Source organism: Netta rufina (assembly GCF_964035555.1).
Source record: "Netta rufina genome assembly, chromosome: 24".
Taxonomy (NCBI): Eukaryota; Metazoa; Chordata; class Aves; order Anseriformes; family Anatidae; genus Netta; species Netta rufina.
The window spans coordinates 2,986,898-3,008,781 of NC_140148.1; the positions used below are offsets into that span (position 1 = coordinate 2,986,898).

The window sequence follows — 21,884 nt, forward strand, 5'->3', positions numbered from 1 at the left end:
TGCCGTGCTGGTGTTCTGCCAGCTCCCGACCTGGTGCTGCACATTTTGCCACAGCTAATGAATTGTCTGTCCACATCCCTGCACCAGCAGCCCTTAATGGTCCTCTTGGCAGCAGAAATGAGCCAGGACGGTGTGCTGGCTCCTGTAGAAATACTCTTCAAACAATGTGGTTGCAAAAGGAGTTTCTTGATGCCATGTTTCAAATACTCCCTTGCCAATAGATGCCACTTTAAGATTTCTCTTAAACCACAGTTCCGGAGGTCTTTGTGTGGTAGTTTCATTTAACCATTATGTTCTCTTAAAATGGGGAGACCATTGCTAAAAGACTGAGTCAGTCTTGACTCCTTCTTGTCCTCTTTTAATCTCTCTCACCTAAGAAAGAAAGAGCTGGAATCTTGGTACTGAAGTGCTCTAATCGAGGCTCTTCAGTACTCAAAAAGACCAAAGAGAATTTGAAGGCAGACAAATTCAGAATATAAGGTGCACGTTCTTCCAGGAGCAGTTGACTCAGAGCAATTTACCTGTGCTCGGGGTGAATTCTCCATGCCTCAGTACATCTCTGCTTCAGTCGGATGAGTTCCTAGCAGAAATGCTCCAGCTCAACCAGAATATATGGCTTAATGCAGCAATTGTTGGGTGAAATTGTGAAGTTCTGTGTCATGCATGAGATCAGCGATAGAACATAATTGTCTCTTTTACTCTAAAAAAAAAAAAGATCTGTGTCTCTGTGACCTTAAGTTTTGGGTTTTAAATGTCACCATGTCTGAATGGTGGCAGCGCTGCTGGAACACTGACGAGTGGATGCGTGGTCCAAAACTGCTGTGGCTGTGTAGTTACAGCCACCTTTTACTTGCAGTCCTTTTCACTGAGGCTCTTTCCTCCACTGGCTGTCGAAATACACAGCGTAAGAGAGGGGACATTGGGGTGCTCTTTTCCAAGCTCATTAGAAATGACCTAGAGAGGAAAGCAGAGAAGGTTTGAGCTCTGGGAGGTTATAACTGGGCTTGTGATGTCTGCATGAGCATCTCCTGGAAGGGAAAAGAGGCCTCCAGGGTTTTGTAAGCCCACGAAGGAGGGGAGGGTGCCTGGCCTGATTTGTTCAGGCCTTTTGCTTGCCAGCTGGTGGTCCGATGGCGATGGTGGATGAGAAGCTGGATGTGTTCATGGCCAGCTCGCAGCACAGGTGAGGCAGTGTTGGCACACTGGGGTACGTCAGCCTCCCCTGAGACTCCAGGGAGCCTTCGTCCCGCTGTGCCTGTCACTATTTCCAATCCCCCCGGGGTCAGGGTCCCACATTTTGCTGAACAGGGCAGGGTGGACTCGCTCTTACCCTCTAGATCAATAGTACAACTCCTCAGTCTCCCTGCCGCGTTCCGTGACTGCCTGTTTGCCGTGCCTGTGCTAATTGTTTGCCCACACTTCATACTCTGCGTCTTCAGCTCCAGGGGAGCCGGGCTCTCCAGAGCTACAGCCTGGCCCTAAAGAGCCCGTGGGAGATGCGATCAAAAGAGAAAGCCAGCACACAAAGCAGGTGGCCGGGGCTCTCCGGGAGCCTCCTCCGTCACAAGAACCGAAGGCTGCTCCCACCAGGATCGAGGTCACGATCCCAATCCCGCTGGACATGTACCAGGACTCCAGACCACCTGAAGACGACGAGGTGTGGGATCATCGAGGCAGGGAAGGCATCGGCGTGGATGCAGAGCTGGGAGCAGAGCTGGGTGCTGATGTGAGCGCTGCAGGGCTGGCAGGAGCAGGAGGCACGGCTGACCCCCGCAGTAAGGAAGGGCCATCTCCTTTGGATACCAGAGCCCCACTAAAAGAAGATGCCAGCAGCCGGGAAGGAGATGAGGACCGTGATATTGATGAGACTTCTGAGCAGGATTTGCCTTCCCTGCTGGGACAGCGCGTTTCTCCAGGACCTGAAGCGGGGTTCTGTGCAGCAGCAACCAAGGAAGCCCTTGAAGAATCTGCCTTTGGAGAAAAGAAGTCCCACGATGGCCTCGGAGACACGCCGAGAGAGGCGCTTCCTGGTGAAACCGAAGCACAAAAAGCAGAAGAGGACCAAGAGGAGAGGAGACAGCCAGAGAGGGGGGAAGAATACACAGACACCGCCCCACCAGAGCCTGCTGCAGCCACCTCCCAGGCAGAAGCTGAGCCCGGCGAGGGAGAGGATGCCGGACCCTTGCTGGAAACACCCAGCCTCCCTGCTCGGTCGGAAGACGACACAAAAGACCAAGATGCTGCTCTGGAAGAGGCTGTGCCGGAGGCAGGAGGACGCCGGACGCCCAGGAAGAAGCCGAGTGCCCCCGCTGCAGACAAAGCAGGCAGCCGCGTGCCCCTCCTGAAAGGTGCGTGCGCACCGCCTGCCCGCTCCCCACAAGGCTGCCCCGGCCTCCTCCAGCTTGCTGCCACCTCTTGAATCCTGCTGCTTTGGAAATGGCCTGGACCCGTGCTGCCGACTGATCTACAGAGCACCGCTGCTTCTCCCTCCCCTTCCTCCCCCCTGTGATTTAATCCCGGACATCCTGGCGTCCCTGCCGGACCCTCACGCTTTGGTTCTGCGCCCCCCTTTGCATGGTGCTGGGCTGTCCCGATGGTGCTTGGTTCTCCTGGGTTTGTTTCGGTCTCCTCGGATTTGGGGGGTGGGCTCCTCACCTCACCCCCGGCGCTTTCCCAGAGGAGGAACACCGGCTGGCGCTGTCCTGGCATGGTGTGCGGGGCTAACCCGGCGCACGCTGTGGCTTCTTCCTAGACCCGTGTCCGCTGACCACCCCAATAACTCCTCGTGTCGCCTTTCCTCACCAGGAGTGAGAAGGAAAAGCACAACTGAGATAGGTCAGACCCGGGAAAAGGCCCTGCCTTGGTCCTTTTTCCCGTAGTTTTCCCTTAAAACCGCTGACTGCCGTTGGAGGCAAGGTCTGGACCTTCTGCAGGGCATTTCCAGCGCTCTCACACAGCACCCGCTTCCATCCCAGCGTGGGATGGCGTGTCTGGGACGGCCGCTGTGACGGCTGCGTTTGGGGTGTCCGGCAGGGTGGACACTTCCAATGGGGGCTGCGTGTCTCTGGGCTGGGCATCCTCCACCGCGAGCACCTGGGGGGCAGTGGGAGGCCGGAGCTGCTGCAGTCTCAGCTTCAGCTGGGTGAAGGGCTGAGTTCACCCCTCAAAGCATGAGGATCCCTGCCCGCAGGGCAGCTCTCAGACCTTTCCTTTCTCCAAGAGCAATTTTCTGCTTTTTCTGGGGGTTGGGGGTGTCGCAGAGGAGCCTGCTCGGTGCAGAAGTGCAGATTTTGCAGCGAGTTGTGGTGAGAAGCTGGGGCAGCGGGACACATCAAAACCCGATGGTCACTTCACCATCTCACGCCTCCCCTCTGGCTTTTGGGGTCTGGCTGTGGGGAAGCTCTGCCTTTCACTCCAGCGCCACGTCCCCGAAGCTGTCCTGGCTGCCTCCCTATCCCCCAAATCCTGCTCCCCGCCTCTCTCTCTGGTTTGCAGCAGAGAGAAGCGTGCTCTTTGCTGCGTGGGGTCGACAACGAAATTGTTGATGTAGCTTTTCCTCGTGGAGCTAAAGCTCAGGACATATTTCTCATCGCATCGCTCCCAATACGCCAGCAGAAAGCTTTGCACATGGGCTGCAGGGTGCCAGCATGGCTTGCTCGCGCTGTCATCAGAGCCTGGAACCAGTGGTGGGTTGCAGATGCATCGCCCAGCGTCAGCCAGTTTCTGATTCAACAGGAGGAATTTCCTTAATTAATTAATGAGCTTTTCCTTCAAACTCAGAGGTATTTTGTGGCTGTTCAGCCTCTGCAGCACTCTGGGAGTGGCTGCTGGGATGGGGTCAGGGTCTCGGCGCTGCATTAACAGCGTTGGTCGAGGGCTGACCCACCAGGGCTATTTCCAAATGCTGGGGCGAGGATCAGCAGCTTTTCCTCCCAGATTAGGGAGGAATTAGCTGAAGACGGAGAAAAGGGGCTTTGTTACAAGTGCCCTGTGGTACAAACGTTACTTCCTCCCCGCTTGTAATCTCCTAATGACTGCAGTCCTGCGCTGTTTTGCTCGTGGACTAACGGGACAAAGCAGTGAAACGCTGTGAGAGTCACCAAACGCTTGGTGTGAACCAAACAGGACAGCAGCTGAAATGCTCAGACCCTGCAGGGCCTGACCCAAATGGAGGCACGCAGTTCTAGTCTGCAGTTTTAGTCTGCGTCTGTGTGGTTGTTAGAGCCAACTGGGTGTTTGTTTTAATGAGGGAGACTCGCATTTAGGGACGAAGAGGGCTGTTCTGTCCTAAATTAAATGGGTGTTACTGGAACCGACTGCAAATCTGGGCAAAACACAGAGCTTGTGTGTGTCTGATGCTCCAGCGATGACTAACGCATCACTGCCTGAGAACAGGATAATCTGCTAACCCAGACACAACGTGCTTACGATATAACATTTATAACTTGCTCATACTTCTAGGAATGGGATTTAATTTAAGCGAGAGCAGCAAGGTGTAACACCACCCCAGCATGCGTGTTACCCTAGCACAGACGTGCTCAGCTGGCTGGAGCTTACCTCCCAGTCCCAAGAAGTGTAATTGTCTGTGTTTCCCTTTGTCAGCTCGTATTGACAGCAAAGACAAGGAAGGGGCTGAAGCTGAGGAAAAGAAACCGAAGGTAAGCTAAAAAATAAACCCGCCACGATATCAGCCCACCTGTGTGGGTTGTGCATGTTCCTGTCCTCCTCTCCTGCTCTCCTGGACTGGGCTGTGCCAATCCCTGCCATTATCTTCCATCCTTCAGTCTTTCTTCCAAGAACATTTTTATTTTTGTCTTCCCTTGCCCTGGTTTGGATGGTGCAATCCGTGGTGATCTTGGAGGGCAAGGAGACAGGGCAACTGAAAACAAAGATGTGGCTCATGGGGTTGTGCAGGCAGTTAGGAAAATCATTTTCTCAGCCCAAAACCAGGGAGCAGCAGGCTGGGTTTGCTGGGCCAAACTGGTGCAAAAGCAAATTCCGTGCTGCATTGGGTTGTATCAGGGATGAGCGCCGTAACAACGCAAAGAGCAAGACGTCTAATTAAAAAATGAAATTATATAATCTAGTTCTTGCAGATGCCATGTTCTTCAGGAGGAACAGAGTTTAATAGTTTGGAAGGTACCTGTCACAGCGCTGATGTGGAGGATGTTCAGCTCAGTCTGGCCAGTGTCTGGGCAAGATAATGGGCAAGCTGATAGACAGTAGTGGGTGAAGAGTTAAAGCGAGACATGTAATTCCTTCCAAACAGTAGGAAATGGAGTCTTTTTTCTAGGGAAGTTTGGCATGGTTGACAAGGAACTTAATAGCAAGCTGTTATTGATAAAGCAGGTGTGATGGGGCTGAGGGACCTGGGAGCAGCTGTCTGCATCTCCTAGAAGTGCTGGTGGTGGTGCTGTGCCTGGTGTCTGCGTGGCGATCCTGCAGCATCTCTGCCAGTGGTCTGGGAGAAAATGGAGCAGTTTGGGTGCTAAAATGGTGTGGAGGGTGGTGGCAAGGACACACTGCAGGTGATGCATCCCCTGGGAGGGGGCTCGGCTGTCACCGTGTCCTGGTGCAGCCGTGGGACCTCAGCAGTGCCCCAGGACCTGCGCCTTTGCCTAATTCTGTGCCTCAAGGACAGGGCAGTGCCAGCTGTCTCCTGTCCCACGCCTGCTTCTGCATTGCACCTTCTAATCCTATTTAATGTCAGCCATCCCTTTCTGTTCCCCTCCCATACTGATTTTTTTTTTGTTCCAATTTGATTTTGTTTCCATGTTTAAGAAATCCTCACCTTCCACCGCCAACCCCCCAGGCGATAGACCCTCCATCCCCCCCCATCGACACACCTCCTCTAGCACAACCCCTCCGAAAACACCCTCCAGCCCTGCTTCCACCTCTAAACGAGTCTCTTCTGTCACCTCCCGACCTGCCAGTACAGGAACACAAGAAACGAAAGCCAAGGTAAGGAGATGGGATGCGAGAGAGGCAAAAGCTGCCTCGGAGAGCACCGTAAAGCATTTCTGACAGTGCTTACGGGGCTGCACCATGTCTCAGAAGTATCTCACGTGCTGGTCTCCCCGAGGCATTTCTGGGTCCCTTTGTGGCTTTTTGATTTTTTTTTTTGGGCAGCTTTTTGCTGTGCTTTATGGCAGATGTATTTGAAACATGCCAGAGCCAGATCTGCCAGGTGCTGCACGGAGAGCAGGAAACACACATCTGTGGCTTTTGTAAAAACTAGCTCGAAGTTTGCCTTTATGGTGTGTGGTCACACAAACACACCCGTGCTGAGGGAGGGAGCAGAGGCTGCGGGTCTCAGGTAATGGGATGCTGAGTTTCCGTGACAGGGGTTGTGATGGCTCTGCTCTGCTTCCCTGCTGCCTTGGGAGCAGCCGGCTTTTAAGTTCTCCCTTGCTGTTTTGCATCAGCTTGTGTACACAGACCAGCATCAGAAAGTTGCTAGAAAGAGGATGCGCAGATCTGGGAGGGCTTTCCTGCAGGATCAGAAGACAGGAAAGAGCATCTTGCTATTTACACACCCCCACAGGCTATTTGCACATTACCTGAGTGCGTTACAGCTGGGGACCAAGGAAAAACTTACCTGTGCTCGGAGCCTGGCTCTGTGCTGAGCAGAGCCACTGATCTAAAGTCTGAGGCTGGATTGGTTTATCTTCAGCACACGAATTTAGCAGGATGAGGGGAATAAAAGGGGAAATGCAGAGGACAGACAGAGCAGCTGGGCACACCTTTTGACCTGAGTGTGTGGGGAGCGCTGTGGCTGCAGCTGGGAGCTCATGTACCCATGGCAGTTGTGGCAGGCACTGCGATGGCAAGCAGGGTAGGAGCAGGCACATCACGGATGCCTGCACCTGGGGAAATGTGGGGAGCCCTGCAGGCTGCCAGGGCGGGCAGCAGGGGGGTCCTGCCTGGCTCCGATCCATGAAAAGCGATGGCAGATCCCCCCTGCATCAACCTTCTCCCCCTTGCGTCCCCAGGGCCCGGGTGGCACGAAGGCGGCCACGCCACGCTCCGCAGCCGGGCAGGCTCAGAGGAACTCGGCCAACGCCACGCGCATCCCGGCAAAGACACCCACGGCCCCCAAGACCCCTCCCAGCTCCGGTAGGTGGTGGCGAGAGCGGCGTGCGGCCGCCTTCCCTCGGGGCTGCGGCCCCCAGGCTCTCCGTGCAAGGATTTTGGGGCAGGGAGCCCCTCGCGCAGGCTGGGGTTGTGCACGGAGCTGAGCAAGGGCAGGGCCAGCAGGATGAGATCCGTGCGGTGCCTCGGAGCCGCTCAGCATCGTCACGGGGCTGAGGAGGGTTCCCCTGAAGGGAGCCTTGCTGCACGCTGCTTCATCTGCTCGCTTCCTCTAGCTGCCAGTGTGTAGGAGAGGGCACTCGCTTTATCCCCGTGGGATTTCCTCCAATTTGGAAGATTTAGACGGCTCCGTTTTTTTTTTTTAATCCGTCTATTCCTTTTCTCTTGATGATATTTCACAAAGACCTGGGAGAAGAGGATCAATTCTTCGATTGCAGGAATGGAGCTTAGCCCATTATTCTCAGAAGAAAACCCCAGAAAGCATCAGGCATTGTGAATTTCCATTAAAACGGTGCATTTCACTGAATATATATATTTTCCATACTTACCCAGAGCTGCATAAATTCTTAAATCAATTAATTTTCCAGCTTTATTAGGTTTAACCATATTTCTCATTCATTAAACAGGCAGAAAGGAGCAGAAAAAACCACCTCCTGCAGCAGCAAAGTCTGAGAAAGGTGATGTTTGAGGATTTTCTTTTCTTTTTTTTTGATGGGGCACAGTTCCGAGCTGCTCAGTGATCTGAGCTGTATTTAATTACATGATTTTATAAAAATGCTTCCAAATTCCTTATAGAAAAGTAGTTTTGTTTCAGTGCCTTTTGTCAGGTTTTTCATGCATGCTAATGCCACACGCTAGCGGGGCATGATCCGGACAATAAAAAGAATGTCTTTCTTCTGAGATAGTGGGGAATGTTGTTTTTAATTTGAGCTCTCACTTGAAAATGAAGTGCATCTGTCTGCTTACCCTGTGCTCTGTAAACTTCAGGTGAGCAGCCCAAGTCTGGAGACAGAAGCGGTTACAGCAGTCCCGGCTCCCCCGGGACTCCAGGCAGCCGTTCCCGCACTCCTTCTCTGCCCACCCCACCAGCCAGGGAGCCCAAGAAGGTGGCAGTGGTTCGCACCCCCCCGAAATCTCCTGCGTCTGCCAAGAGCCGCATCCAGCCCTCAGCTGCGCCCATGCCTGACCTGAAAAACGTCAAGTCCAAAATCGGCTCCACCGAGAACCTGAAGCACCAGCCCGGAGGTGGCAAGGTAAACGTGGGCTCTGCCTTCCTGCGGGGACAGCGGGCACCCAGCGCTGCCTCTGGGAGCAGCAGTCCTGGGGGGGCAGCTGTGGCAGCTGTGCTGTGGCTGATCTCCGGCCCCGTTCTGGTTTTGGGGTGTTTTGGGTTGGGGGCTTGTCCTGAAATCTCCTGCCTGCCTTAGAGCAGCAGTCCCGCAGAGGGCTGCCGGCAGCTCGTGGCTTCCACGGGGTGCTACAGCCGAGTGCAGACCGGTTGCTGGGGAGTGATATTCCCCTTGGGCATCCAGTTAGGGAGAGCAGCTTGTGCCCTGCAGCCCTAAAGAGTCGCAGGATCGGGGTTGTGTTTCTGGATCCTACCTGGAGCAGTCGCCCCGACGCTGCCTCCGTTTCTTCGAGACGATGGCCGCGTCCTGCGAGGGTCTCGGGTTAGGTCAACCACCCCCAGGAGAACTGCAGCCTCTGCCAGGTCGTGGTTGTGCTCCCTGAGGGCAGAGAGCTTTGCGCTCGCTGGGTCGGCCCCAAAACACGGCCAGCGCTGAGACCGCAGGGCTCTGGGGTCCGACGGGGGGTTCCTGCTGGGTGCTTTCCTCCTGGGGCCAGCCGGGGGCTCTGGGGGCGATCCCAGCCCTGCTGGGATGGGGCTGGGACTGAGCTGGAGCTGCTGCTGTGGCCAGGATTTGTCGGCTCAGGTCTGGTGAGGGAAGCAGTGCAGGAGCTGAGCGGTTTTCCTAAAGCACTGGGGTTTGGGATCTTGGTTCTGCTGGCAGGGCTGTGGGCTGCACGCTGCAGTCAGCTGCTGGTGCAGTGTGGCACGGCCAGAAGTGGTGGCAGTGTTTTACCCTCCAGCCCCTGCTGCTTTTCACTCCCAGAGGGAGCAGCAAAACGAACGCTGGGCTCCGAGCGCTCGGGAACGAGGGTGGCACGTTGAATTTTGCAAGCCCAGTGGCAGAGACTTTTGCAAAGCCCTGGCACAGACCTGGCTGAGGGCCTGGTGGCTCTTACGGGGACGTTACACGGCACAACCACACGCCTGGTGCCTGCTGCAGCCAGGATTTGCTGCGTGCTCGTGCCTGCAGCTGCCGAAGCAGCAGGACCACGACACGTCCGAGCGGTGCCTGCTGCTTCGTGCCACCCGGTGGCTCCGTGCCTCTGAGCCTTTGGCACGGGGGGAGGCTGTGAGATGGCTCCTCTCTATCGCAGAGAGCAGCGGGCTTTTGCATTTCTGGAGGTGCATGGGCTGGCGGTTTGCTGGACAATGCACATTTTGCTCTCTGCTGCAGTCCGGGGATCAGTTATGGTCTCTGGACCCTGGCTGTTAGCAGGGCAGAGCAGCATGTGTCCCATCAGCTGCCCGTGTCCCAGGTCTCATCCCTCCTGCCTGCGTAGCACCACGCTTATATTTTTCTGCCACCCCTCAAAACACCGCTCCTCTGGGAGTTTAGGAGCCCTCCCGCTTGCTGTAAACGGGTCAAACTGTTTGCTTGTTCTTTTTAATCCAGCTTTTGCTATTTTTTTTTTTTTCCCTTTGTTGGCTTCTCTCTCGGGCAACATGCTGAATTCGGGACGATTCATTGCTCCTTGCAGGGGAGCGTGGCTGGGTGCTCTGCTGGGGGATCTGTAGGGCACAAGGCAGCTCTGAGCTCAGTGGCTGCTGCTGGAGTGGAAGGGGCCGACCCCACAAGTCTGGGATTAGGCTGGCAGAAGGTGGCCCTGCAGCCTCCTCTCTCCACCCAAATTTCTGCCCCCCAGCCTAGGGAACGTGGAGCACGTGAGCCAGAAGTCAGCCAGACCAAATCCTTCCCAGTGCTCCTGCACCGAGCACTTGGGTAGGTGGTTCTCTGAGTACTGCCCTCGGTAAGCCCGGACGAGCCGAGCTGTGCCCTGATCTGCAGGATTCATTGATCTGGACTTGAAAAACAGCACAGGGGGCTTCTGTCAGGGGGCTTGGTGCTCCTCGTGCTGGAGAACCGCGGTTCAGCGAGGAGCAATCCTTGCTGCAGCAGGCTGGGGAAACGGAGAGTGAGGTTTGTGCCCAGCCAGAGCCCTGGTTTAGGTCAGGAAACAAACCCAGCCCGAGCAGGGGAAGGAGCAGGGACTGTACCTCCATCGGTGTCTCTTCTGGCACAGCTCCTCCTATATGTGGGGTCACTCCAGCATCGCTGGCCTTATAAAAGACACAAAAAGCAAAACAAAACTAAGTGGAAACAGCTTCTGTAGTACAAAAAATCAGGGAGAGGGCAGGCAGGCCTTGGGACTGGAGGGTGATGTTAGCAGGGCGTGTGGTTCCCGGGGTACCGAGCCATTTCCCACCCCAGGTGGTGTCAGGAATATGGGGCAGAGCCTTTGGGGTTGGCCTGGGCTGTCCGATCATCTTATCTGCACGGGGGTTAAGAAAACTGCCGGCGTGGGACCGTGTCCCTGGCAGCCACGGCGTTTTCTCCTCAGAACTGCAGAGGGAGTTGGAGCCCTGCGCAGTGCAGAGCTCTCAGTCCCCTCCGGGCTGCTCTCCAGGATGCTCTGGGCATCCATCGCAGTTTGCTCTGCATCTCCGTGCAAGGGAGGGGAGATGTGGGCTGGCCCAGGACGGGGTGCTGAGCCCCGGGGTTTTCCTCAGCCCCATCCCTCCTCCCAGCCCGCCCGATGCAGGTGCTGAGTCACTGAGCACTGCCGCTCCGCAGCGCGTTTGCTGCCCAGCAGCTCCCTCCTTTTGTTCGGGGAAAGCAAAGGGGGGTCGCTGGCTTTTCTGCTGGTGTTCTGCCTCGGAAACCGGGGCTGCCTTGCCAGCCAGACATCAGTAATCCCTGGCTAAAGCTCGCCCACCTCCGTCTTCGGTTTCCAACCCGTGAGCAGAGCCGTGCAGCCAGCCAGAGCTCCTCCTCTGCTCCTGACGCTGGAAGGCAGGCTCCTGGTTTTAGTGCTATTTCGCATGGTCAAGCTGCAGATGATCATGTTGTTTCTCACGCTCTTTTCTGGCTACCAAAGGTGCAGATTATTAATAAGAAGCTGGACTTTAGCAGCGTTCAATCCAAGTGTGGCTCAAAGGATAATATCAAACACATCCCAGGAGGAGGCAGTGTGAGTACCTTCACACTTTCATGCACTATAATGGTTCTTATACTAAGTGGCATGTTGTGTACACTGAACTGCCAATGCTATCTGCAGCGACCGTGCCGTCAGATAGCTATTGGTGACGTGCAATGACTCTTTTCTGGCTACCAAAGGTGCAGATTGTTAATAAGAAGTTGGACTATAGCAGCGTTCAATCCAGGTGTGGCTCAAAGGATAATATCAAACACGTCCCGGGAGGAGGCAGTGTGAGTACCTTCACACTTGGAATGCTCTGTGATCATCCTGACCAGTAGTGGCATGTTCTAGACACCGAATCCCCAATGCTATCTGCAGCGGCCCCGCCGTCAGATAGCCATTGGTGGCGTGCTGTCCTTTAACCCATTAACCCAGAAGACGTGGGTAGAAGAACCCTAACAAGTCCTGGATGTGGACAGAACTAACTGACCCGTGTCTGAAACGAACCGTCCCGTTAACCCCGAGGTTTTACACTACCTGGAAGGCTCAAAGCCTCATTGCCTGCAGGACGGGTGGCCTCTAGCAGGCAGTGACGCAGCTGCTGAGGCAGTGGACGGATAGATTTATGAGCAAACACAGCCCTTACTGCTCATTGCCCTGCTAAATTGCACCTGACCCCGCACAACATGTAAAAGCCCAGGTTCCTCATCGTTCCCATCAGGCAAGTACGATCTGTGTGAACATCCACCGTGCTAATGAATGTGCCCAGCGTGTGCCAGTGCCCGTGGAGGCTGAGCCTGAAGTAGCACTGCATTAATTGAGCTGAACCCAGGCATTTCCAGCCATTCCCAGAGGAGCAGCCAGCCTCAGCCTTCAGTTAGCATGCCAGAAACCTGCAGAAACTCCCCAGAGGTTGGTGGATTTGCACCGGTCTCTCTGGAGGCAGAGCTGGGGGCCAGGAAGGATGATGGGCCAAGGAGAGAGCCTCACCGAGACCCCAAATGGTGCAGCACACGGTCTGTGGCCACCTGAGGCAGCCATCGGGTGCCCCTCAGACGTTCCCAATGGCTTTTTGTCGTGCTGTTTTTGGTCTCTGGGGGTGCCCTCCCTGGGAAACAGAGCGTTGCAGAGGGCTTGGCACGTAAGCATTGGGACATGCCTGGGTTTGCAACCTTGGTCTTAAATTAGCTGGCATTCTCCTTTTATTTTTGGGCCGGAGGAGCTGCTTTGCAGAGCTGGGTCTCTGTGCAGCAGGTCCCCTGCTCTATTTGCCATTTCTCAAAGCCGGGTCCTGCACTGGCTGGCCTGCCTGCTGCATTACGCCAGGAGGGGGTGTCTGGCCATCACATCACATCACATCATGTGCGTGGCTGCAGCACGAGGTGCTGAGCTCATCCTTCCCTCCACTGAGCGCTCGCACCGTGGGCAAGCACTTGCCTCTGCAGTGGCTTACGAATCCTCTGGATTTTTGGCTAGAGATCTCCATCCCTCCCCAGGCTCTGCCAGCACCGAACGTGGTGTGGTTGCTGACACCGAAAGCAGCAGCTTCGCTCGGGGCACGGGTGCTCAGGGCAAAGTTTTGTGCTGATTTGGCTCGAGCGTGAGCACACGGGCTGGCCTGGTGGCAGAGCTGTGCCTGGGGGCTCCTCCAATCGAGGGGCAATGAGAAGCCCCCGGGGCACGATGGCAGCCGTGTCTTAATCCTCTGCAATGCTGCCAGCAGCGACGCCTGCCCAGCCTCTGCCGCTTCGAGGGAAGCGAGCCGCTGCTGCTGCTGCCTGGGGTCGATACCTTTTTTATTTATTTTTATTTTTTTAATGCCAGGGGATGCTCTGGCAGGGTGATGCAGTAGGCAAAAACTGCCGTAAGAGTTGTGGATGCTAAGAGATGGGGTCCCAAGGTTGCTGGTTTCCCGGGCAAGCAGCTCTGTGCCCCTTTCCCTTTCTTGCTGCACTGGGAGGCCCCTGCTCTGCTCCCAGCAGTTCATTGAGTCCCTCCTGTGAAAAAAAAGGAGCTGGGAGGAGAGCAGAAAGGGATTGGGGTGCAGGTTGCTTGCTCTGGAAATGGGGGGGGTCTTCCAGACCCAGGTCCCAGCAGTGCCCCAAGGTGCTCCCAGGCCCTGGGATCAGAAAGGCTCTGCCCTTCTGCGGGCTGTCTGCTGCCTCCCAAGTGAATTCAGCTCTCCTCCTACCCAGTGCGTTAACTGTGTGAGCTCCCCCCCACCCTGTCTCCATGTCTGTCTCTGCAGTGTGCTCCCAGCCCCTGGGGTTGCTTTTCTCCCCTCTCCCTGTCCCCCCCCCTCTCATTTACCTGTGCCTTTTGGCGTGCGTGAGCATCGGGACGAGCCTGGCCTGCGGGCACGGGGCACGGGGCGGTGGCACCGAGCCTGTGGCCCTGCAGGAGCCAGGCCCTGCACCTCCCTGAAGATTTTTGCTCATCCCAAGCACCAGGGACGCTGCGTCCCCCCGTGTTTTCCTGGTGAAGGGGGGGACGTTCCTTAGCAGTGTGCACAGCCACGTCCCCACCCGGCTCTGAGGATGGTGGCCAGGGGGCTGCCAAGAGAGCTGGGGCTCTCGAATCAGCGCAGGGTGCGGGGTGCTATAGAGAAGGGCAACCAAGCCTTCGGCCACGCTGCTTCGGGGGCTGCCTGGCTGCTCGGAGGGGTCCCCTCCTCTGCAAGGGTCCCTTTGGTGCTTTCTGAGAGCTCGGTGAGCGTGCAGAGAGCAGCACCCGCTCCCCCGAAATCCCAGCCTGCTCCCGAGAGCCGGCTGCTCCCCAGCAGGATGGGACCAACCCGGAGGTGTCCGTGAGCTGGTTTCTCCTGCACAGGCTCACTACCTGCAGCCAGAGCCGATTCGCACGCAGGTGTGAGTCCAAAACCAGGCTCCAAAGCAACTTTGGGGGATAGGGGACGTGCCCTCGCCCCGCTGTCTCCCAGTCCTGGTGTCGGTGGTGTGCACGTGCTGTGTTTGCCGCTGCTCCCAGACTTCCAGATGTTGGCGTTTTCCAGCGTGGTGTCTAACCTCTAACGCAGCCACTAAAAGCTCCCCGTTAACCGTCCCCGTGTGTGTGTCTCGTGTCACCCCGTGGCTCCCGGCACGGCGCCGCGGCCGCTCCTCGGATGGGGCGGCAGAGGTGGAGGTGCCGGAGCCCTGTTCAGGGACAATAACGTGTGAAACAACCAAAAAAGCAGCATAAAACCAGGAAATGCTGCAGTACTGCTGCAGTTCAGTCTGTTATAATTGCCATTTTAATTTATATATTATGTGAACTCCTGCCAAATATTTAGACTTTGCTTTTGCTTTTTAGTTATTTATTTTTTTGTTAACCATTATTTCCATTGCAGCGTTTTTCAGAAATGCATATTTTGGTCACTCTTTTAAAATTTCTGTGCACATTGATCATTTCTGTTCTTTCAGTTTTTGTGGACATAAGCTTTATGTTTTACACCAGCAAAGGTATTTAATTTTTTACGTTTTCTCTCTGGTATATATCTCCTCCTTTTGGATGATGTGTATGCAAATCTTAATTAATCACCACTCCACTTTCTTTCTCACTTAAGCACTTTAAAATTGCCTCTACTCCCCCCCTCTGTGGAGAGGTGATCTTGTGCATGCTGACATGATAAGAGAGGCTCCTGCACACGGGCATTAATGATCTCCCGTTTCCGATGCCGGTTTCTTTTGTACTGTTAATCTCACCGGGGCTGGAGCTGTCCTTTCCCTCCAATCCAGCTCAGGTGCTGCTGTGTGTTGTGCCTCCCCCTCCCCGGGCACCCTGGTGCTGGCAGCGGGCTCATCGCCTTCTCCTTTCTCGCACGGACAGGTCCAAATCGTCTACAAGCCGGTGGACCTGAGCCACGTGACGTCCAAATGTGGGTCCCTGGGCAACATCCATCACAAACCAGGTACCCGAGGTGGCCGGGCACTGGTCCCTGGGGGCTCCCAGGGTGGTGGGGGTGATGCAGGGGGTGCGGGGAGATGCCTGGGCAGCGACTGGAGGGAGCATCAGCGTGGTGCTGGGCGCTGTTCCCAGCTCTGACACCGTAAAACTGCTCTGCCTGACCCCTCAGGGGCTGGCGAGGGATCTGCTCTGGTCCATGGACATCCTTGGTTGTCCCAACACACCGCTGCCCTTTAGGATTAATTTGAGGTGTAGAGAGGAGTAAGGGTAATAATGCCCTGCCTGTGGCTCTTTGAATCATTGGGATGCCCACCAGCTCTGCACAGCATCCTCTGGAAAGTCTCTTTACCCCACTTCACTGGGTTTCCAAAACTCTTGCTACCATTTTTGTGATCCTTGCCCTCTGCACAGCCCCAGCAGCGCTCGGCTTGGCCCGGAGCTCTTCCTCTCCTGGCTGCCTCAGGGGCTGACTCTGCCCTCCTGGTGCTCTTCTCTTCCAGGCGGTGGCCAGGTGGAGGTGAAATCTGAGAAACTGGACTTCAAAGATAAGGTGCAGTCGAAAATCGGGTCCTTAGATAACATCAGCCACGTTCCTGGAGGAGGAAATAAAAAGGTAAAGGGGAGCGTGGTGGGAGCGGGGCTGCTCTGCTGCTGCGTGTGTCCGTGTGCCCTGAGAGTGCCTGGAGGCTGGGCTCAGAGGAGGACCCGCTGGCCAGGCTCATCTTTAGCCCACACGACCTGAAACCACTTGCTGCCCAAATTCTGGTGGGGGGCAGTCAGTAAAAGCACCCTGCCCGTGGAAGGAGGCAGAGCTGAAGGCTCCCGGGCTGCGTTTTCCAGCCCCGGGGACGTCGGAGCCTGGCGGTGGTGGAGCTGTGGGGCTTGCAGCCTGTCCTCCTCCTGCCCACGGCTGCCTGAGTGAGTGTGAACGTGCGATGTCCCCTCCTGTGGTTTCCTGCTCTTCCTGCTGTTCTCTGAAGGCTGTGCACCACAGGTTTGTGTCTGGAACCTTTCACGGGTGCTGTCAGCATCTGCGCCGCGTGCTGCCGATGAATCTCAGCGGCGTGGCACGGAGCTGGCGGTCAGGGCACTGCGTGGGCATCACTTCCCCAGTGAAAGTGGAGCATTAAAGGCTTAGCTTTATTTAGAAGAGGTGGCTGTGCAGGAGGCTGCCATTTCCGAAGAAAGGTGATGTCTTCCTTCAGATCTCAGGCTCCCAAACGAGGCTGGCCAAGGGCTGTGTCGGGAGTGGCGCGCGTCTGGGGGAGTTAAATTGAGAGGGAAAAGCCAGGCAAGTTGGGTGAAATCCTGAACCTGGAGGGAGCTGGTTGTGCCAGAGGCTTTGATGGTGCCTTCCCGGTAAGGGTCAGCAAGAAAAACCCCTCTGCAGCCACACCTGAAGGACAGACGAGCCCCTTGCAGGCAGGGCAGCCGGGAGATGGGGGAAGCACAGCATTGGGACCCCAGCCTGGTGACACACATGGATGAATTTCCCTAGGGAACGGGGCTTTTTCTCTTGCTTGTTTTTCAAACACTGTTTTTCTCGATGGGAGGGGAAGGCTCTATTTCGGCTCCTGTGTTTTGGCACTCTGTTCTTGGCCATGTTTTCTCTGTGCACCTCCCAGCTCTTCATCTCCCAGCGGTGTGCTGGCCTCTGCCGGAGGGACCGCTTGACTTCCTTACCCTTCTCTCACTGCTGCTACGCATCAGACTGCCCTGTGCTTCACTGAGCCCATTTTCATCATTTTTATTATTACGACGCTGACGATTCTTTCATACCCGGGCACATTCACTGGGCCATAGCTTGAAGAACTTGCCCTTTGGAGGGGGAGTTTATTTGCAGGGGGCTGAGCTGGCAGCGGGATCACCTGCCTCCGCCTCCTTGCATGGCAGCTGCCCAAATCCTGCCTAAATCCACACCTGGAGGAGGCTGCCAGTCTGGAGTTCGTCTGCTTCCCTTCCCCAGCCCATTCCCCTTCACACCTTAGCACCGGGACCATCCTCAGGTGCTCCGAGGTGGGATGCTGTGGCCACAGGGTGGGCACAGGACACAGCCGTGCCCGGTCAGCCCCGCAAACACAGCGGCTTGGGTCGGCTCTGCTGCCCTTTTCCCAGCCTTTCCCTCGTCCTCATTCCCCTTCTTGCTGAAGGATCCATTTGGACACGTCCCCAGCTCTCCTGGCCCCAATACCTCGGAGCTGGGCTGGCTGCAGTGCAGGCACTGGGGTGCTCCGTGCTCTGCCCCATACCTGCACTGGCAGGGGAAGCCTGGCTCCTGTCTCCCAAGGTGATGCTGTTCTTCCTATGAGTCAGTGAATGGCCTGGTTTTTCAGATCTTTTTCCACCAATTTTCTCTTTCTTTTCTTTTTTTGGTCTTTTTCCTTCTGGTTGACATTTATTGGATCTTGCTTTTTTTTTTGTTGCTGATGCGTTTTTTGCACCCCACCGCCTTGGGCGGGTTTCTTCACCTGTAGAGAGAGAAAGGCAAGGAAGACAAGACCTGTCCCCAGGCTGCTCGGACCCCGAGCCCAGACCCTGCTGGGCTCCAGTCCCTGGTGCTGGAGCCGCCCACCCCCCCGGAGAGCCAGCCCCCAGCCTTGCACTCGGCTGGGGAGGGCACCAGTAAGTAGCAAACCTCATAAACCTCATCCGCTTCACCTCCCCTCGCGCTCGCCAGGAGAGAGGGGTTTGGCTCGTGGGAGCAGCTGGGCCGTGGGGTAAGGGGCAGCCGAGCCGTGCGCGTCCCCCCCACCGCATAAACCCCAGCCAGGGGAGCAGGAGCAGCCCTGGGCGTGCCAGCTGAGTCCTGTGCCCGGGACCCAGCCCTGCGCTGGGGCTGGGCGCTTGGGAAGGAGTCGGCAGCATCCCGAGGTGCCCCAGTCCTGCCACCCCCTTCCAGTTGCGCCCATTCCCAGTGTGTGCGACTGGAAGGGATGTGCCTGAGGACTGGGGGCACTGGGAGGGATCAGGCCAATGACCCGAGCAGGCAGCCCAGGGGAGGGGGCTGTCCCCAGCGCCACGCTCGGCTCTCGGCTGCCTCCTCACCGCTTTCCTCCCAGCTGCACCGTGGCAGTGGCCCAGTGGATGGCCTGCAGGTAAAAACGGCCTCTCCAGACCGCGCTCCCCGTCCTCTATCTCACCGACCTCTCCTCTCATTGCAGATTGAGACTCATAAGCTGACCTTCCGCGAGAACGCCAAAGCCAAGACTGACCACGGCGCCGAAATCGTCTACAAGTCCCCCACCATCTCCGGAGATGCCTCCCCGCGCCGCCTTAGCAATGTCTCCTCCACCGGCAGCATCAATATGGTGGACTCCCCCCAGCTCGCCACGCTAGCTGACGAAGTGTCCGCTTCGCTGGCCAAGCAGGGCTTGTGATCGGGGCACGGCGGGCAACGATGAGAGAAGACAAGGAAAAAAAAAGAAAAGAAAAGAAACAAAAATAATAATCTGGCCTTCTTCCTCTGTTCCTTTTACAGCTGCTTCCCCATCCCCTAACTGGTTAATGATTTAACCTGCTTTTACTGTTCATTCAGCTCTAGCTCCAGGACTTCAAAATCAGACACTATGAGGTACAAAACCTCCTCTCCCCTTGCTCCTCGGAGTGCACAGCCCGTGCCCGTCCCCACTCCCTCCCCTCATCCCCTCGTCCCTTCGCTGTCCCGGCGGGAAGGAGCCAGGGGGTGGAGGGGGCAGCCCCAGCACGACGCTGACCCCAGCACCCCAAGGGCCTTGCGGGGAGCGGGGGTGACAGCCCCGGGGCTCCCCACGCTCGTTACCCTAACGATGCCCGGGCTGGAGGCCTGGCCTGCACTCAGCGCAGGTAGTGGGTGCTGCAGCCAGGGACTGCAGGCAGGCGCCCTCCCTTTCTGCATTAAATTTGCCTGCTGATTTGGAAGAAACCTTTTGTTTTTCCCTCTGAAAGCCGAGATGTGTATGAAGGTAACTGCCAGGTATCCCCTAATCCCGCTCTCAGCTCCGGCAGCTGGAGTACCGGCGACACCAGGGTGTCCCGTTGCAGAAGGGGCCCCGGCCGGCCGGCCCCCTCTCCGAGGCTGTGCTGGAACCGCTGAGTGGATGAGTAGAGGCTTTTCCCCGTTCCTTTGGCAGCCCCTCGTGTCGTAGAGTAGATTTGTCTGTATATGCTTGGACCGTGCCAGGGTGATTGTTTTCATAAACGAGCATGTGTTTGAAAACGCTGTAAGTAGTTGTGCGCTGCCCCGCGCTGGCTCCGCTGCAGCCCAGCGAGGAGGGCAGGCGTGGGGAGCCCCTGCCGAGCTCCGGGTTGTGCCCAGACCCGGCACCGCATGCCTGCCGGGTGCGTGGGCGCACGCAGCGCCGCTTCCCCACTCCCTGGGGGGGCCTGGGGGCCGCGCAGGGTGTCCCGGTGCTGCGCCCCCGTGGCTGTGCGCCTCCCGGGGCCCGGGGACGCGGCACGAGGGGCACTCACAGCTCCAGGGCTGGGATGGCTCCTGGATTTGGGTGCAGCTTGTAACAGTTTGGGGTTGATTTGTTGTTTTTTTTTCTTCCCTGCAAGGTCAGCTAAGAGGTCACGGAAGTGGCAGCTCCATGGCTCTGCTGGTCTCGTGCCGTTGGCAGCGGTAGGAGACAAATGGGAGAACGCGAGGGGAAGGCGCGAGGGAGGTGTTAGTGGTGCGTGGCGGCAGCGCCCCTGGCCCTGTCCCGAGTCCAGCGGCTGCTCGGTGGCACTGCCCGCCCCTTTCCAAGGTGCCCTCCCGGTTTCAGCACGATTGCACCCACCCGGTGTCCCGGTCACACAGCACTACCCGTCCCCCCCACACACCACGCAGGGGAGAGGAGCTGCCTGCTTGCTTTCACCGCTTTTGTTCCTGTGGCAACCTAGGGCTCGTGAGGGGGTGGCCGGGGGCTGTGCTGCACCCACCGCCGTCCCCGTGCGCCCCTTCCTTCTACAACCAAAGAGGCTGAGATGCGATCGGTGCAGCTCAGCGCGCATCCTCCCTCCCCGTCTCCCCCAGGAGGCATGAGCCGAGGGGCTGGGGCAGAGCTGGAAGCGGGGCTGAGGGCGGGGGGATGCCCCACAGGACTGGCACAGGGCCCAAAGGGCCGTGCTGCAGGGAAAGCCGAGCTTTCCCAGCAAGGGGCACGCAGTGCTGGGGCCAAAATCCCGGTCTGACTGGGGCAGCAGGGGGGAGGCCTCGGGGTGGGGACTGGGAGCCGCCGAGGCTGTTTGAGCTGCTGCTACTTGGGGCAATGCCGCGTTCACTCCCTGCTCCCGTCCTTAGCAGGAGGTGAGGAAGCTGCCGTGGCCTTCGCACGGGTGCACACCACTGGGCTCTGCAGGGCGCTGGGGCCAAGGGGGAGGCCTGGGGAGGGCGCCTGCTCCAGGCTGGAGCGCTGCTGGTGGGGTGGAGGTGGTGGTGGTGGGGTCCAGCCCTTGTCTCTGCAGCCCCTGGGGCGAGAGCCCACGTCCGGCGTGTCGCTAGCTCCGTTTCAGTTGACTCGATGATTGTAAGCCTCTGTATTTAAGTCTGTGACCCCCTTTGTATCGCTGTGGGATGTAGGCGCCGCTGTGGCTTTTTTGTCCTATGTAAAAGCGAGCGAGTGGGAGACATCCCCACCCCCACGCCGTCACCCCTTCCACCCCCCTGGCTGCAGCGCGGCAGCTCAGCTCGCCCAGCCCCGTCCCCACAGCCCCCTCCATGCTGCTCCCGAGGGACACCAGTGCTGGGAGCCGGCCTTCACCTGCGGCTCCAGCGAGCGGCCCCTGCCCTGGGTCCACCGGGGCATGGGGGGCCTGGACAGCCTCATTCCCCCCCCCCAAGCACCTCCCGCTGCCCCCTCCCAGCAGCCCGAGCCACGGCCCCAGCCCCGACCCGCCTTCAGACCCGGGCCTGGGGGTTTCCGCGAGCAGCTGGCCAGACCGACCCACGGCTTTCCCTTTACTCCACACACATCTTGGTCTGAAAAGGGTTGAAACCGGCACTGATTCCAAAACCATGTTTTCTGCACTCAAAATTATGCTTGTTAAGTGAACTGCCAGTGTCAGACTGCCGTGGCGGTGGCAGTCCCGCGTCCCCTTCGTGCGCTGGGGAGGGGAGGGCAGGTTTGATCTCAGTGTATCATTCTAGCTTAGCTTCCTGTCTGTGAATGTCCATAGTGTATTGTGCGTTTTAACAACTGGTTTACACTGTTGCCGTAAAAGTGAATTTGGAAATAAAGTCATTACTACAAGAAACGCCGCCTCTGTCGCGTGGAGCGGGAGCATGGAAACGCCTGGGGAGCAGCAGGGAGCTGGTGGTGGGCACGTGGGGGCTCCGCAAACACCGGGGCTGGGTTTTGGCTGCACTGTGGGGTTGGAGGGGGGGCAAGGAGGGCAAGCGCATGTTGTCTGTGGTCCATGACAAACCCCCCACCATGGCCAGCAGCATCCCCAGGGGTGCCATGGATGGGGACTGTAGACAGCTCTGCCCACGGGTAGCAGTGAGCACTGGGGGTTTTTCAGAGCCCACTTCAAATCCACGGTGACGCCTTTGTCCCCTTCACCAGTTCCAGCCCCCATCCAAGCCCTTGCTCATCGTGGTTGTAGCTTTTGCAGCTCAGGACCCTCCAGGTGCCAGCACTTTGGGGGCCACAAAGCAG

General features: G+C 57.2%; 1 protein-coding gene across 5 annotated transcripts in view; it reads left to right on the forward strand.

Annotated features, from left to right (window-relative positions):
- MAPT (microtubule associated protein tau) overlaps positions 1 to 21,480 on the forward strand; it is a 43,835-nt gene extending 22,355 nt beyond the window's left edge. For 2 of the 5 annotated variants that reach the window (XM_084301212.1, XM_084301213.1), the window contains exons 6-16: positions 1,440 to 2,348; positions 4,603 to 4,658; positions 5,782 to 5,961; positions 6,993 to 7,116; positions 7,719 to 7,769; positions 8,080 to 8,345; positions 11,320 to 11,412; positions 11,559 to 11,651; positions 15,187 to 15,268; positions 15,765 to 15,877; positions 18,426 to 21,480. In XM_084301212.1, coding sequence (XP_084157338.1) covers positions 1,440 to 2,348; positions 4,603 to 4,658; positions 5,782 to 5,961; positions 6,993 to 7,116; positions 7,719 to 7,769; positions 8,080 to 8,345; positions 11,320 to 11,412; positions 11,559 to 11,651; positions 15,187 to 15,268; positions 15,765 to 15,877; positions 18,426 to 18,641 — 2,183 coding nt within the window. In that variant the 3' untranslated portion in view covers positions 18,642 to 21,480. The remainder of the gene's footprint in view (positions 1 to 1,439; positions 2,349 to 4,602; positions 4,659 to 5,781; positions 5,962 to 6,992; positions 7,117 to 7,718; positions 7,770 to 8,079; positions 8,346 to 11,319; positions 11,413 to 11,558; positions 11,652 to 15,186; positions 15,269 to 15,764; positions 15,878 to 18,425) is intronic. The other 3 variants (XM_084301215.1, XM_084301214.1, XM_084301216.1) reach the window with 3 other exon arrangements.
- Positions 21,481 to 21,884: the final 404 nt, after the last annotated feature.